This window comes from Thunnus maccoyii, chromosome 15 (assembly GCF_910596095.1).
Source record: "Thunnus maccoyii chromosome 15, fThuMac1.1, whole genome shotgun sequence".
In the NCBI taxonomy this organism is placed as follows: domain Eukaryota; kingdom Metazoa; phylum Chordata; class Actinopteri; order Scombriformes; family Scombridae; genus Thunnus; species Thunnus maccoyii.
In genome coordinates this window covers 22,150,455-22,168,697 of record NC_056547.1, presented here as the reverse complement: position 1 = coordinate 22,168,697, position 18,243 = coordinate 22,150,455, and the positions used below count along the sequence as shown (strand labels likewise).

At 40.3% G+C, this 18,243-nt stretch overlaps 1 protein-coding gene across 8 annotated transcripts in view; it reads left to right on the top strand.

Moving 5' to 3' along the window:
• Positions 1 to 18,243, top strand: part of csmd2 (CUB and Sushi multiple domains 2) — a 270,946-nt gene that overhangs the window by 116,660 nt on the left and 136,043 nt on the right. For all 8 annotated transcript variants that reach the window (XM_042436067.1, XM_042436065.1, XM_042436068.1 and 5 more), the window contains 4 exons: positions 11,109 to 11,221; positions 13,231 to 13,308; positions 16,457 to 16,544; positions 17,582 to 17,706. In XM_042436067.1, the coding sequence (XP_042292001.1) occupies positions 11,109 to 11,221; positions 13,231 to 13,308; positions 16,457 to 16,544; positions 17,582 to 17,706 (404 nt within the window). The remainder of the gene's footprint in view (positions 1 to 11,108; positions 11,222 to 13,230; positions 13,309 to 16,456; positions 16,545 to 17,581; positions 17,707 to 18,243) is intronic.

The following is an 18,243-nucleotide window of genomic DNA, read 5'->3' as shown; positions in this document are numbered from 1 at the left end:
ATGAAAAGATTAAAAAAAAGGGTACAGCCCTAATGCAATCACTGCGTTTTAACCTTGAGAATGATTTGTTTAGAATAATAATCACCATGATCTCTTTCATGCCCTCAACTTTTGTTTTCACCAACCGCTTCTCTACCTGCCTTTTCTCCATCCCGCTGTGACGGCCTCTTTGTCTTTCCCACCTCTTCCTCACCATGCATTTCTTAGCAAAGCCTCCCGTAGAGGGGAAGGATGATGTCGCTGTAATCGGCCCTAGGATATCATTGGCATTTGTTTATTGTTGTGTTTGATAGATCTACAGGGAGGGCTCAATTATCACTGCCGCTTTAAAGAGTGACCTTGGAAACTCATTTGTTTTTATCCCCTTAACCACAGATCCAATACCGCCTCCAGACGATTGCACCCATCGAGAAACGCACACATATTTTTTTGAGTTGTGTGATGCGATTGACGGTGTGTGTGTGTGTATATGCGTTTGTTTGTTCATGTACATCAGGGTGTGTGTGTGTGTGTCTAAGGCGATCTTTCTCCGTGATGACGGTGAAGCGTCATGTCAGATGGATGTGACAGGAATGAAACGGAAGGGAAGAAATGTAGAGAATCGCCACTTGTTTGACAGTGACTGAATTTGTCTTTTGCTTCATTTTAGTCAAGTAATTAACGCCCGTGTGGGTCATTTTGTCGAAGTCAAACATTCAGTAATCTAAGTCATTAAGCTCTGTATGATTTCCTCATCAGCATCGGTCCACGGTTCATTCAATAGCAGCTCTGTCCTACTGCTTTGCTCTTTGTGACTTTGCCTACATCCACCTTGACTTTTTGAGCACAAGTAATAAATCACACTGACGCCGGGATCAATTGCGGAACAAGTGGCACTAAATTCTTTACTTCCATGAACTGAATGGCTCGGGTTTATGTTTCTGCCCCATTTCGTCCGCTTGTCCGTGTGCCTTTTTTGGCTGTTATCAAATAGCTCAAAAAGTTACAATCATGCTTTTAAGCAGTGGACAGATCAAGCGCAAGAACCTTTTTATACAGATTCACTCAAAATTGGTTTCGGTGGATGAATTAATGGGGTCACCCCTCTCCTCTAGTTTTTTTGGGAGAATATTACTTTTAAATGTCTTGTCATAAAAATGTGTTTTTATATTATCCTGTGAAAAGAAAAGACTGAACCAAAGCACTAGTATGATACAGGGCATCACTTTGAATTAGGGCTGGACGATACGACCAAAATCTCATATCCTGATATAGATCATTATAACAATACCTATCCCGATATAGATCATTTTAATTCAATGTATAAATAATTATACATTAGTTGGTCCGTCCCCTCCGTCTTCCCCCGCCTCCGTGCGTGCTTTTACATAGCATGTAGGCGTTCCAGATTCAGAGGCATGACGGAGACGTCACTAGGACGAGGGGAGGACATTTCTCTTTGTTCGATAACATTAAAAGTTAAGTTAGACTTTTCCGTCGACTTCCCGACTCAGTTTAAAACAGACGAGAGAAAAAAAGAGAGAGAGAGCAGCTGTGGTCAAGTGAGCTAGAGAGTGAATGAAGAGAAGGAGCACTGGTCGCGAGAAAGCCGGTGAATCAGATCAATAAAACATTATTTTCTGATTGATTCATAGCGGTTGCGTTCTAAAGCACAAACACGCCCACACACCTCTGCTCAACTCTGCGGCTGTAGCAGAGACTCTCACACACTGAGCTGAAATTAAAAGAGCGCACATAAATTTGGTAAATAACACAAAATTATGACAGTCTCTATTGCGTTTCGCTGTCATTTATGGTCAACGTCTCGGAAGCTGCAGTCCAGTACAGGTGGTTGATGATGGCTGGCCTCCAAAGCTTCAGGTCCTTCACTCCCTCTCCTTCATCCCTGCATCCAAAGCCTCCCTGGACCTGTTTCAGAACAAAAACAATATGTTGAAAAGAAAGAAAATGTTGACATGACATAAAAAAAACAGCCAACTGAAACTAAACTACAAACATCAGGATACAATTTTATGCCAGGTATTAAAGAAATGTTTTCTTCCTTCTGGACACAGCAATATTTAAAGAAGATGTGGGATATCAAAGGAACTGAAGGTGTTTAAATGATGTTGAGACATCATTAGATGCTGCTGAGCAATCATCTGTCACATCTGGTATTTATTAGCTGTTTCTTGACACCTCTACCTGCTCCTCTGGTTTCAAAGTAACACAGAAAGCTTGAAACTGCAAATACGCATCTGTCCTTTTTGAGAGTAACACTTTTACATAACAGTGGGTTTTTATCATCTACTGTATTTCCACTATAGTCATAATGCCCTAAACACAAAAGTGGATTTGCAGGAAGCTTTAAGATAGGCTTGAAGAAATGTAAAAAAAACCCAAAAAAGAATAAGGGAGCCAAGATGAAGGGTGCGCGTTGTTCTTCCCAAAAGGACATTTCTTTCAATCAGTGTCCATATTATATGTTCTGTGAGGGCAGAAAATGAGTTGTGGAAAGAGGAAGAAAGGAATCCCTCAGAAGATTTAACAAGACTCTCTGATGGGGCCAGAGGTCTGCCCATGAATAATACATGAGGGCTGAAAAAGAAGAACAGACATTTTGGCTCTGTTGGACCAGGGAGAGAAGAGTAGGCATGTTGGAGGTGATGGGTCTGCAGTTTTTTACTGGCTTGGCCGGTGGAAGTCTCAACCTCCTGTGCAGAGCCATGTTTTTGCGCTCAGGACTCCAGTCCAGTGCAGCATAGACCCATGAGACATAACTGCCCTGAAGGCCTCTCTTAATACTTTGGCCTTAACTTAGAGTGGAAGGTTGATGGTTTTTACTGCCCGGGTAGTTGTTTGAAGAGATGAATGAACAGTATGGAGGGGTCTATGTTGTTTGGAGCAGAGGCTCTGGTGGTTCATTTAAACCCCCGGTGTATGTCTGGTCTCAGTTACATCTGAAGGTCACAGCTACAGCTCCACTGCCACAATCTAATACTGCCGTTCTGGACTTAAGGGTCCTCCACACTGATTAGTTTTACTTCAGAAGGATATGGCGCGTGTGTATATGTGAATTTGTGTGTTTTAGAGAGAATAACAGAGAGAGAGAGAGAGAGAAGGAGTGCGAGAATTTATTGGCATCTGCTGTTGTGGCAATTTTAGATTTCCACTCTGACAAAGAGGAACGAGACAAAAATCTCTTACAGTATTGTCACACTTTATTAATTCTCAGTGCATGGTACACAGCACAAAGTTAGTTTGTAGTGTGCACACAGATGGAAAAACTCTTCACACCTTTTATACCTTGGAACTCTTCCCTCTTGTCAAGGCTGCTTCTCCCAGTAAACATCCTGATCTAGTTTTGTTCCCATCTAAGGTACTGTGGCAATCTAGCTACCCTCTGATGCACCATTTTAGCCTCGGCCTTTCTAAACAGTTAACAGGTCAGCAAATTTGCTGCTCACACTCCCAAAGACCAAGATACACATTCCATGAACCCTTCTGTTACAACTCGGCTTGACTCTACTTGCCTTTTTTTGATTTTCCATCTAGCAAAAGTTGTGGATATTACCTGGTACCCGGTGTCTCATACCTAATTTTTTTTAATATCACCTCCGTCGAGGTTCCAAGCAAGCTGAGCTGATATTAAAAGGTGACATGAAAACACTGCAGACCGCCGATTGGTCTCTCATACTGCTCCTCTGTACCGCAGCTCTCTCCTCGCCCGACCACTGCCGTGCTGTCTCTCTCTCTCGCTCGCTTGCTCACACTCCCCAGCTAAGAAATTACAGCTGTGCTTGAAACACAGCATTCACACATGAGGAAAAAACAACACAGATTCGTCCTGTTGTTCTTTGTATTTACTGCTGCATTAGTCGGATGTAATGAACGAATGAAAAGGACAGGTGCGGAGGAGGAAAATGAAACTGAAACTAGGAGTGTCTGTCTCCACGGTGAATCATCTGTTGAGTGTTTGATGGTTATTTATTTCGGCTTTAGAGTGTAACCACCACGAAACAATTAGAAAATAACATTTAATTTCTCTCATTCATGGGCTTTCTCTCCTCACTCGGCCACCACTGTGCTCTCTCTCTCTCTCTCTCTCTCTCTCTCTCTCTCTCTCTCTCTCTCTCTCTCTCTCTCTCTCTCTCTCTCTCTCTCTCTCTCTCTCTCTCTCTCTCTCTCTCTCTCTCTCTATCAGCTTGTTGGTGTTCTCTCTCTTTTTCCTCTCGTGTTTTTTAAAACGAGTCAGGAAGCCGACAACAAAGCCTAACTTTTAACGTTAACAAAGAGAGATGTCTTTCCCTCATCCTAAACTGGTCCTAAATCGATACAAGAGTACTTCCTTGTTTAATGAATGAAGTGGCACAGACACACAAAGCAGCTGCGCTGTGTGTGTTTGACCAATCAGCGACGGTCATCCCTGCGAACGCCACCCTAAATTGAGGGGGTGCTATCTGTAATGGAAAACAAATCCTAAAAATTAAAGCGAGCAGAGTCGAGTAGAATAGAGTTGAGTCAAGCTGGTACCTTGAAAAACAGCAACTGATAGTAGCTCAGTATGTAATCAGGCTAAAGTTCTCCCAGTTAAAGGTAACATAGTAAGACTCAGAATGATCAAACATAGTGGTAATTAAACATGACTACATGTGCAGTTACTGTATTCAAACGTGCAATAAAAATATTCAAAGCTGATTATACGTGTAGTATGTGTAATTTCACAATGCATATGTGATGTAACTGAGAATGTGTGCTGGTCTAAGTGTGTGTGTATGTGTGTTTGTGTGCCTGCATGTACATCTGGATAGGCTGGACTGTGCTATAATTCACATAGCCTCATTAAAATGCAGAAAGTTTTGGCTTTAAAGTCACTGTGACCCTCGGCCCTCTGTAGCACCAGGACCTGCATACTGAGCAGAGCTCTGATTGATCTGCCTAAGTAGCTGCAATTAACAGGGACGTTCTTCGCCCAGTACCGACCCTCTCCTCGCTGCATAAATGCAAACACCCACACATGAACGCATGTATGGTCATCGGATGCTATACCACAATGAATTCATGCCCTGAACAGTGATTTAAAGTGTTTGATCCTGATGTGGAGCTGGTCACCTCTGACACCTAAACTCCACCCATTACTGATTATGCATAGAGTAATTTGACACCTTGGCCCTTGAACAGAAAACAGATGACATGAAACGATGAATATAAAGCAGAAAAAAAGACCCATTCCGCTGGGAAAGGTTGCTGAATTGCCTGATGACGACGACCTTTGTTCAAAATCCTGAAAGGCATTAACAGTTTAATGAGTCTCATCACATCAGCATGGAAAGTACCTCTGTGCAAGTGTTAGATAAATGGATTTTGACTGTTCTTGCATATTCCTAAAACCCTCAATCATAATACGACAGTGAATATCTCACCAAATTGGCAAATCTTGAGTCCAGACACCTAGTAATCGGATGTTGTGTCTGAAGGTTGTGTAACCATTAAACCCTTTCAGGTCTTTTATCAATATTGATAATGAACCCTGCTGTTTTCCAGAAGTCTACGTGTCAACGTCTGGTTCACAGCTCGATCCCTTCAGTCAGGAACAATACACACCTCCACAGGCTACCTCTATCACCTTTGCCTCGCCCCAAAATACATTTCTTGGACAATCATCAAAAGTCTGACTCAGAGCGAGGAGCTTTGGGGCCTGGAAATGGAAACTGATTTAGCACTGCACTCTCAAGACAATTCTGCATAAAATTTAATATGGTCAGTCAGACAGAGCGAGAGGGAGAGGGCGAGGTGAAAAGGAACTATAGAAGTAGCCACAACACCCTTCAGGAGACCTCCAAAAACCTCTTCAGGACTCTTTTCTGTTGCTCCCCATAGTCACTTTCACGCCTAAAACTTGAATGTTTTGAGCAAAAATGGGGCGGGCAGTGAAATAGGCTAAGGCAGAGGTGACATTGGGTCAAAATTATATTGGTGGTCTGTTCATTCCTCAGCTCCTATTCATTGACAGCCTAATCCTTAATGACACATCCATCAGTTGACTATCCTCTTACTCTTTGGTTTGATTGTTGTGTCTTAATGAAAGCTGATTCCAGCTCAAATTGCCTTCTAATTCAAAGGAACGTTTTTCATCTGTCCCCTACGGTGGAAAGGGCAGTAACGCAGTGCAACTAAAAAGGAGCGGTTTGCATTAAAACCTCGGTGCTGGTGTTCTGGGGCTTTTATGCGTGCACGTGGGTTGAAGAGATCATATACTGTGAGATTTAATACCCAGGATTTTGAACTGTCCGAGGACCCAGCCATGTATTTTGAGCCAGAGGTGATTCCGGCGCTCTCCGTCCTGATAATATCGCTCCAAATGAACATGTGCCAGACACTACATGAGCCCCTTCAGTCCTTTATCTTTCCCACTCTCTTAAGTGATAAACCACCCCACCCCTTAGGCTCGCCGACTCACTTTATCAGTCTCGCACTTGCCGCTGTAAATCAAGGCCATATGACATGGCTTCACATTTCCGCCTCACTTTGATTATACCATGTAGCCTCCAGGTCATACTGAAAGGAAAGAAAATAATAATCCAATCAGATAAATAACTTAATTATGCCCGTGTTTAAAAAAAAAATATAGAGAAAGGCAGAGACAAAACAAATGCCTGTAAAAGCAGAGGATTGTATGCAATTAAACCGAAGCGGGGCATTCCACTTGTTTCTTAATTTATTCTGTTTACCCATCCATTATGCTACAGATGAAGAGACAAACTGGAAAGTAGGGGTCATTGAGGAATGTTGATTGAAAGAAATTACATCAAAGAGTGTGTAATGGTCTGAGCTACCTGTTTTTTGGCAACTGTGCTCGCTTGAAAGGAGGGTCATATTACAGGGAAAGCATACAGAACAATAGGTTTATTTAGCTGTGACACAGTTTTGATAAAAACCTAAAGACAGTTCATAAAAGTATACATCAAAATGTCAGTATAGAGATGGTGTCTCCACCATTTAAAACCATTTGATGCATGGATAAGGATTTTTTTTTTTCTTCCCAAGTTACCGAAAGCAGCAAAAGTGATTTGTGTCGGAGCAAATTAAAGATGAACTGTGAGATTAGCATGCATAGCGATAAGTACTAGTGATTGTTATTGATTGGCAACTCGCCTGAGGGGAGTGTAGTCCAAAACATTTGCATACAATTATTCCTAAAGTACTCTTGTAATAAATACATACTGAAACTTTACATAATAGCAATGATTAAAAAGATTTGCAAGTTTAGTAAGTATGACAGAAAATAAGGTGGGGACAGTCCATTAGTAGTTTTGATACTGTAGAAACTCAGAGACACTATAATATGGAACTGAATAGCTTCTCATCTCTGTGAATGAAGCCTGTCACATGGCACCATCAGGGGTTACCTAGTTGCTGAATAGAAGCTTGAGCAAGGGCGTTTGTACAGTTGGGCACGCTTTGTGATCAAAACTTCCTTTACTCACCCTCTCACTCCACTGACACCCCCCCGTTTCATCAAGGCCTCTCGTGTAGTGTTAAAATGAGCTCCTTCCCACTGATGAGGAAATGAGGGCCCAACAATCCCCCCTGACCCCAACCTTTGTGGCTTAAAGATTACTGTTTAATTAATAACCATAGCTTAGAATAAGTCTGTTAAAAAAAGGTTTGAGGTACATCACATGTAATCATGCCATAAGTAGTCCAACTTATTTACAAGTGTGGGGATGATGGCCAGGAGCTGTAAACAGCTGTAGGACAGAGAGGTAAGGCAGTTAATGTAGGTCTCACTAGTGAAACACTTTGTCTTTTTATCCATTTCGCTCCATTTCCCTGGCTGTCTGCTGCGCAGCGTGGAAGCTAAAGCCAAGTTACTGACATTTTGATATGCCATCTCTCTTTCTTATTTTCTCATTGTCTCATCCTCCCTCGCGGTCTCGCTTACCTTCTGACCAAAAAACTCTCTTTTCCACTCATTTAATTTCTGTCTCCCCTGTTGACCCTTCTGCTGAGTTTGTGTTCAGCTTAACTGATACCGGTAAGATGTGCTGCGGTAAGGCAGCGGCCCCACTGCAGCAAAAAACTTACTTTATAAACAAAGGGTGTTCTGTCTTTATCAAAATAACAGCTAATTCTGTCTACATCCAGAAACCCACTTGCTTTTAATTGACCTTCAGAGAGCTTAACAGGGCAGTCTTTTAGGTATCTCTACCAAACACCCTCACTAGACTTTATAGTACCTGGTGCAAGCTCTATACTTTTTTTTATTGTTTTTGTTCATGAAAACACAAAAAATGTTTTTGCATTCAAAGCAGATTAGTTATTGGTTTGCAAAATGGATCTTACCTTTTTTCCCCCAGTCTATATCTCAGTTTTATTTATTTATTTAATCCCCAAATTTTCCTTTGCCTGTTTTTTTCCAGTGGTATTAATGAGAGCCGGGTTGAGCTGTACCTCAGAATGTGGTGGCGCAATGAGGTGGACACAGTCGGGGGAATGTAATTTACAGGGGGGGAATTGGAATTTAGACACACTTGTGTGAGTATATAGGTGCACGTACTATATGTGTGTTTGTGTGTGTGTGCGCACTTGTGTGTCTGAAGATAAAACATGATTGGCTCTATTTTCCCGCAGGTGCCAGGCCAGCGGTGGTCCAAACGCTTTCTTTATGCCATTTTCCCAGGGCGCAAGTCTACTTTTTGTGCGTCTGTTTCCTGTTTGGTAATTTCTGGGCACCAAAGGAGCGCACTCGCACCGACGTGGGAGGAGAGGTGCAGCAGAGGCTGTGTTTATGCAAATGAGGGGGCGCAGTGCAATTTTGGTGCTCATTTTGGCATGAAATTGTGTTTGCGATAAAACCTGCTCAGACCACTTCTTATCGCACACGCAGGGCAATTTTCGTGGCTTCATTTGGCAGAGGTGCACGCACACAGACGTCTCCAAAATCACAAAACACCTTTCATTTATGTTACGTTTGGCCCCATTCAGTTTCATATACATTTTTTTTTTCATTTCTGCAGATTGACACAGGAATCAAAACACAATTTAATTTTTAAGGAAGATTCGTACCGATATCATCCGCATGAGTGTAATCTGATGACCAAGAGTTCAGAAATACGTTCTGTCGGATTCCGTTTCCCACAACTTGTAGAATGTCTGATCTTTTCCATGTTTATTAAACAGCTGTAGCCATCACATAGCAGCAGGAATAATATGTCTGTTTCATCTACAGTATCTGATTTGAGAGAGGGGCTGTGCATCATTTTATCATCATTTTATTTTAACAGTAAAATAATTTGAAGTAACACAGCTGTTTATCCTGAGCTCCATCAGATCTGTCCGGACATTTTTATTAAATAAAAGTTTGAACTCATTCATTCACTCGATCATTACGGTGAGCTTTCAGTTTTGCCACGTACAGTCAAGTATATGAAAATATTTGCAGCAGTCAGTTCTGCACATGGACATGTATCCACACAATCAGGATATAAAATAGCCTCTGACAACCGGACTCCTTCCTAAACAGAGTAGGCATACATCACCATCCTGCTGTGAACAAATAAAACATGTTAGTGAAAACATTTTAAAACAGGTTTAAACATAGCCCTGCTTACTTTACGCACAGCTTGCACAGCATGGATACCTTCATTCATCGTTTAAATATTTGGACTAAACTCTGATAGAACTTTCCAAATTTCCAAACCTGATTTTTGTGTTTCTTTATTGAAGGATAATGTATATACTTAAAAGCATAAATGAGGACTTTTGAATATGCAGAGGAGGAGAAGAACTGCAGAGTTTAAATATATAAAAGATCCTGTATCAATTGTTTGTACAAAATAAGCGGCAGCACTGGTATGCCAGCAGCTGCAGCACACATGAGAACACATCAGCTTTATTTCATTCTACCACCGTCAGCATATTTGTATTGATGTACATTTATATCCAGAGTGTGCTGAATGTGTATTTTGGAACTTCTGGTGTTTCACAGATGTGAACTCGTTTCTCTCTTTCACTCACCCTCTCTCCCCAGTTTCACCTGTCGCTGGGGATTAGAGGGGCTCACGTGATTGGTCATTATTGAAGCCCACCCTAACTCCACCTGCGCATAACGCGTTCCTCTCACTAATAACGTATTCAGTGTCTCCTCCACCTTGCGCCTGGCTGAGCCCAGAGTGTGCCAGTGCTGATGGTCCAGAAAATTGCAAAAACATGTTGGCCACACCCACACGTGCCATACGCCAGGAACTAAGACTCGGATCTGCGCCTGCGCCCTATTTTGGGAAAAAAAAGAGCCCAATGTGTCTTCAAATGTCTTTAACAACTGAAGAAGTGCCTAGTAAGCAATGACCCTCATTAGCATACAGATCAGGGAGAACAAGTGTTTGTGAAGAGTAATTCATTATTCCTTCTTCAAAGTAATAAATGGAGTGGCCTTTATCTGGAAATGCCAATGCTGGTCTTTCTTGGTCACATTTTTTATTGGGCTACAGTTTGGTTTAAGCGTCGTTAACATTACAGTCCCCTTGAGCACTAGATCCTCCCTTAATCCTTAATAAATCTTAAAGCATTCTAACATCTCTATGGCATGGCCACATTAATTTTAAAACATTTGTATAATTACCATAGACAAACAAAACAGTCACTGGGAAGACTGACAGGTTCTTCCAGCTTATATATCGTCTGTCTATGGGCTCAACTTTATTAACTTTAACTTTAATATAATGGATTGCATAATTGCGGTGTGGTACAATACAGAAGCATAAGAAAAGTTACTTTGAGTGAATGAAAGATGATAGAGAAATTAGTTTTTATGTTCTCAGTGAACCCTTAACCAAAGGGACAGGCTTATGGTGTACAACAGGCTGTGCCTTGACAAACTAGAACTAGAATTACATGGAAATGATCTGAGACAGAGTCCATGTACTGAGGAAGTGTATTAGTGCTGGCACTGGTGCTACAGATAGGTACATGCCTAGCCTTTAACCTTCAATTCTTTTATGAGTGTACAGGATATGCTAACTATATATGCAATTTGCATCGGCTACGTTCCAATTTGCATGCTAAAATGCTCATGTGCTAATAATTTAACGCACTTATGTCTCTTCTTTCTATCTCTATGTCTACAGGTTCACGGGCCCCAACCTTCCCTCACCCATCATTAGCAGCAAGAACTGGCTTCGGCTGCATTTTACCTCTGATGGCAACCACAAGTTGAGAGGTTTCAGTGCTCAGTACCAAGGTAAGATTTAGAGAGATTTTTAAAGGACTATGATCAGATTGCCAACTATCTTAGATGCCGGGTTCAACTTTGTACAGAAGGCTTTGCAGATGAATAGGCTAGATTTCCATGGAATTTTAATTTTCAGTCTCGGTCCCAGCAAGAATACATCTCCATGTTTATGGTGACCCACTGATCTTTTCTCCAGTGCCAGAATCAAACCAAAATCTCCACTTGTGCAAAGGAAATGATAAATAACCAAAGTAATAAAATAAAAACAGATTGCAATTAAATTTACCCAGCACACCTGTGCTCCAGAGTGGATGAATCCTTGCCATTCAGGACAGTCCGTGAGCGTTCCTGTTGTCACCTTCAGCCCATATTGGGAACCTATGAACTTTGTGTCAAAAGATATTTCTTAATATAAGAGACAGATTACCATGAAATTTGCTGAGCACATTTATGCTCCCAAGGGAATAAAGTGTTACCGTACCTTTCATTTTGCACCAAGATAAAACCGGACAGAAAAATCTATGATATCATGTCTGGATAGTTTTAATTTTGATCTACCTAATTCTAATATTTCAAATATTGGCACATATTACATTCATACATATGCATGCACACAGGCCACACACACACACACACACACACATACACACACACAAAATCCTCTCTCCAGTGCTTCTATTTGTGGTCCCATCACTCTTAGAGGTTCAAGGGTCAGCTTTGAGTAGGGATGAGCTGGGAAAAAGGATTAGTTTGTCCACAAAAAAGGTGATCTCTAAGGATCTCACCTCCAGCCACCCGCTGGAAATTTCTGAGACGGTGGGAGGAGAGAGACAAATAAGAAAGGAGGAGGGGGGGGGAGTATGGAAAGGGAAAGGCAGTGAGCCTGTGGGATTATAGGTTCAATGTTAGATAAATATGTTTAGAAGATCAGAGAGAAATGGAAGACTTAATACTTTAATTAGATTATTTTCATCCCCCACCCCCCACCAGCCATTCTCATCATGACAGTTCCCATGATTCCAGAGGAACAGCTTGTTGGAGTGATGAAGTGACTGCTGATTGAATATCATAATTGGCTCTATTTATTTCCTCTTCTTCTTCTTCAATAATCTTCATTTTACAGGGCACAGGAAGCAGCCCCACACCTTCGACCGCTGCACCTCACTGCTTAGTTGCCTTACTAGAAACATGATTATAGCTTTTGTCCTGCGTTGGTAATCAGGGTAACACATCTGAAAAGAGCTTTTTTTTTTTTTTAATTGTGATTTTCCCTTCAGGTACGTGATAAACAGACTTTTGACTCATGACTCAGATTAGTTTTGAATTACAATGCATCTGAAATTGAGCAATGGATGAAAACACATTTGTGCAAAACAAGTAAAGTTCCACTGCCAGGGACCATCAAAGTAATTAAATAGAATGAGTGTGAAGAGGAGCACAGATAATGCTGATGGTGTTTTTGAAATTGGTGAATAAATATGCATCTAAATGAGTGTCGTACTTTGCGATGATGACTTGTTTTTTTTTTTTTTTGTTTTTTTTAATTTCTCTGCATTTATCATCAAACTCAATAATTTAAACCTCATCTATTTATTGTATAGAAATGAGTTGTTTACCCTGCCTTCTAATTCTAATAATCTAATAATAATGTTATTCCTTACACCCTTCATTTGCACAAAATTTCACATTGTTGAGCTCTCTTCTTGCACTTATATTATCTATGTGAACTAAATTCATCACATTCATGGAGTAAGAGTAAACATATGTATGTTGTAGGTCCTTTTAAGGTAATTTTCTCATTTGAGAGTTGTTGCAGGACTTTGCCATTATTGTGATATCGGCTTATTAAACCCACACTGTACATAAGTGGAGTGGGTGTGAGCAATGGTGTATGGCATACTATATGTTATATATTGTATGTGTTGCAGACATTTAGCCACTGTTGAAATGTATGAGTGGGCGTCATTATTGCACTTTCTGCTGTCTTATATGTCTCTCTGCTCTCTTTCCCTTTCCAGTGAAGAAGATGACTGAACTTAAGTCTCGAGGTGTAAAGATGTTACCAAGCAAAGACAATCACCACAAGATATCAGTGTGTAAGTTACAAACCTTCACCCTAACCCCTAACCCTAAACGTAGTAGAGCATTTAGATGCTTAAGAGACAGATACTTTCCTCAGGAGTTAGTGGAGACTGGACCAGATCTAAAAAGAATGTAAATATATACTTTACTTTGATAGTAAAGTATATACTCTACTTTACTTTAACATATACTTTGGCAGATGGCCAGAAACACTACCGTGATGTGTCGATCTGTATCAGCTGGATGTGCAAATAAGCAACTATTTGCTAAAAATTTCACCATATCAAATTAACAAGTGATAATATGTTAGTGTTGTTTTATCATTTTGTTTCCACTGTCCCCATATGGCCCAAAAATAAGCTAACGCAGGTTAAAAGAGAATAATTTGACGGAAATATAGAGGCGTGTTCTGAGATTGACCTGGTGCAGGGTGAACCAGGTATAGAAAGCACCTCTCACTTGGGACCGTCATCAGAAAACTTATCTCTTGCTTGAGAAGTTTCTGTAGATGTACTTTTAATTCTAACACTGAACATGTTTTAAATATTAACATGTGTTAATGTTAGCAGTGACTAATTCAAGAGTAAGTTTGGTACCAGAGTGACAGCAGGGGCTAAAGTTACATGAGTCTGTAATGCCGTTAAGAGCTTAAATCCCCAAATTTAAGCAGCAAGTATAGCTGCAGTAACAACTGAATCAGAGACCTCCAATTGCAGACAAGCTTCTACACCTCAATATCACCTTTCTGTTCATCTGCTTCAGCTTCCTGGTACAACAGATGAGCTATCACATGACTGTAGAAAAATTCCTACTAGTGAAACAACATTGTAAAGAAGTGGCATTGCCTCACCATGGTGCAGTTGTTCCACCTTTGTAGAGACGCTTTTACGTTCTTAAAGAAATATTGAATTCAAGGCTCAATATAAGTAAAAGAACCTTGAGACAGTGAATATGTCAGTGCTATTGGTCTGAAATACATCTAACTATGGTTGTTTCCACAACTAGGGTGTCTTATCTGTAGAATATAATGCCAGACAGCCCTTTTCAGCTCTTTTCCTGTCTCAACTGTTGTTCAAAGTCATTTAACCCTATGAAAACAGACTTCCCGCAGGCGGCCCTGAATTGGCCACGGGAGGTCTTTGTTTGCATAATCTTGTTTAAAAGGATCTAAAATAAAAACCGAACCAGCGAGAGCTTTCATTCTTTTTGAAGCCGAAAACGAAGGTTCCCGTCTTTCACATCATTACATTGTATGCTCGTGTCACAAGTTGAAGACATCATTATGTTGCGTCATATGCGGTGCAAAACATGGTGAAAAGGCACAGTGGCTCAGCGAAGTGAAGCGGTGCCAGAGGAGCAGAGAAGCAGGTCGATAGTTCACGTCAGAGGGAGATTGAGAGAAATAGGATTGAGTCAGTCGTTTTGAGCATCGTTTCCGTTAAACAACAATGTCCGACTGCATAGGCCAGATTTTTGTATTTTTTATTTTTTTGATTAATTGTATCATTAATCAAAAAATAAATAATTTTATCAGTCATTGACGTACATAGCTTATTGACGTACATAACCTTTTAGCATAGGTTGTACAGATTTTAGGGATATGAAGCATTTTAAGACAATCTAGGAAATGACAATAACAATAAGCAAAAATACCAATGTAGGCACCGGCAGACCATTTCTATTGCCGAGTTCAAAGGGTTAAAAGTTTTTTTCTCTCTTCCTTGGCCAGAGAAAAGGGTGAACGCTGATTGTCGGAAGAGGTGCAGACACAAAGTACACGCTGTCTGTGCTAGAGATGCAGTTCTTATAGCAAATGGACAGCAGTAATTGCATTGGTTACTCGTTTTTTGCCATGGCGGTCTTTCTCGCCCTTGTTCTCTCTTACCCTCTGTCTGAGTTCACTGTTCATTATCCCATGCAGTTTTATTTGAACTTCTGTAACATTAACAACTTGGAAGCTATGTGTCACCTGGCTAAAGAGTGACAGAGAGAGATGGTTGTCTAAGGGTTTAAGAACAACCTCATGAAAAGAAAAAAAAAAAAAGAAGTGCATTAATGGTAATCCTGCCTCAAGGCCATTTACAGTTCATTTTGTCCACTTCTATTCCTCACTCTATCTGTCACTTTTGTTCCTTCTTCCTCTCAGAAAAAAAATAACTGTTTTATTCTTCTCTCTCATTAGTGCTTTATTGCTTTTTATTATCCTCTACATTCCTCCATTTTTACATTTCCCTTTCTATTTCCACATTATTTGACTGCCTGTGACCACTAATTGAATGATGGTCACATTATGGAAGATGTTTTTCCGAATGAAAATTCCATTCAGAGTCCATAATTATTTTCATGAACTGTAAAATGAATTAAAACTTCTCAACGTTGTGCATATTTCATGATCTTTAGACCTCAGCAAGTGATAATTGTGTTTACTTATCTTCTGATTATTTAACAATAACTCTTACATCCTCTGGCCGTTTCTTTGCTAACCACAGCTGACACCAGTGAGCCTTGTTTTAAATCCATTGCCGTCTTGTCTTTAACCGGAACCCCCGCCAATGAGAAGGTGTCACATTGATTTGGCCCTGCAGACCTTTGACCCTTCACAATCAGACAGATGGTCTCTCCTCGGTGACAAAGTTTATTTGACCCCCTGTGACACTTTACCTTCCGCTGTTTTGCACACAGTGACGTGATTTAACAAAGCAGCGCAGGGGTTGTGCTCTTGGATAAAATGCACAGGGTAAGAATGGCTAAAGAGGTAAATGGTCAAGGTGTATGCTAAATGAGTTGATCTATAGAATAACAGTGCAGTGCAAACATAAAACACTTGTCTGTGACAATAATGACAACAATTAAATTCCACTCATCAACCTTTTTATTTTTATATTTGTTCTGTAATAATATAGCTTTGGTTTGTTAGATGTGACTGTCCTCACTAACTATTTACTTACCTAAGCCATTTCTGACTGGTCAGGTACTGTGCAACCACATTATGAAAGCAACATATTTATTAACAATCTGTGAGCACCTGTATAGGCAGGTGTTCATACATTGATAATAAACCTCAGTGAAACAGTAAGTTTTTGCAAGAATAAACAACTTTGTTTACACTGAACAGTATGTGTTTTCCTTTACTTACTTTTGTCTCTGTTGTTTTTCTATTAGTGTCTCAGATGGGTGTAGCGCAGGGACACAACATGTGTCCAGACCCAGGCATCCCAGATCGAGGAAAAAGAAAAGGCTCAGACTTCAGGTAAAAGCAACAACAATTAAGTAGCAACAGTAAGTGAATGAAACAGTCCTGAACAAGAACAGACCGATTGATACAATATAGATAGATATACAAGCCACTGACCAGGGTCATTGGCTTGAGCTTTACATTTTAAAGGTATATGGTTTGTGAATGGTGTTTTTTTCCGAATTTTGTTGCAGCTACTGTATTCATTAGCCTAATTTTTCATAATATGACTTCTTTTGTTTGAAGTAAATTTAACCCTCCACGAAAGGCTTTCAGTTGTCTATTTCAATCGACAAGGCCTAATTAACATGTGTAAGTGGTATGAGGGAGCTCTGACAGTTAGCAATTAAGATTTTGTTCCACATTTCATGTAGTATTTCATCTTCAGTTCAGTTGTCTTATGTTAAGATTGAATAATAATCTTCTGAATTAGTCTTTTCTACTTTCAGTGTTTCTTCTTATATTTCTTCTTTTTGTTTTTAAATGTTTTAAATTTACTGTTGTAATAAAAGGGCAACCATCTTTAGTCAATGAATGTCACAATGTCAAGACCGCCACGTCTTTGAATTTGTACTTTTTAAATATTTTTATCCCAAAATTATCTCTCAGCACACTTCTGATGTTTTCAAACATCAAAACAACACAGCACATTCCCCATTATGATGCTCCATAAAGCCACTGCAACCAAACCGAATAGAGAAATGTGTACACTAAAACAAAACAAATATCCTCCCTTTTGGGTCAGTGCCCACTAATAGGCTGCCTCTGTGGGATGGTAATATTACCAGTGGGGTTATGGAGCTTCATTCTTGTCAGAGACATTGCCTTTAACAGTGGTCAACCATAACACAGACAAATTGGTAACATTTGTCTCCCAAAATGCAGCTAGGAAGTTAAAAATATATATAAATATATACAATATGTATTTTTCATCAACATTTTTTTTTTCCTTTTTACTCTTACCGTATCTGCACTCCCACAGCTGAATAATGGTTTTTACAGAAGAGGTTTGTGATACTGATGTATTTTCTCTGTATGCAACCCAACTGCAGGCGAGGAGCCACAGTCCATTTCTCCTGTGACGAGGGTTATGAACTGCAGGGCTCAAAGAGCATCAGTTGTCTCAGAGTGACAGACAGCTATGTAGGCTGGAGTGATGATCGGCCCATCTGCAGAGGTAAGGATTGACATTCCGGTCGACCATCTACGCATATGTGTTTCATATGTGAAATGGAGGTCGTCTCTAAACGACCTCCGTTTCTATTTTCTTACGAAGGTGCCCCGATGTTGACGTGTTTGCTTGTGAATGTGCTGTCTGTCTCTCGATCATTCAGTGTACATTCCTCTGTTTTTATATAATTGATTCAGCATTCACTGGCCTGACTTTGACCCTTTTACTTCCTGCTGTTTAGCTATGCTGGCATAGAGCTTCCCATCAGTCATGTCTTCCTCACTTCTAACCCTTTTTGTGACAGACAGGAAGCGCGGTCAGGCTCCCTGCACAGTCTTCCACATGTCCATGTGTTCCTCAGTTTTCAGCCTCAATGAACTGAAATTATATCTACAAATACCAATATTAACAAAAGAAAATGAAGATAGAACTAAACTACAAAATTTATAGCAACAGATTGTGTCTTGGTGGGGAATCTTTTGAGTTTCAAGTGGTAAACAGTAATGACTTTTAATCTCAGATGACATTAGAGATCAAGGAAAT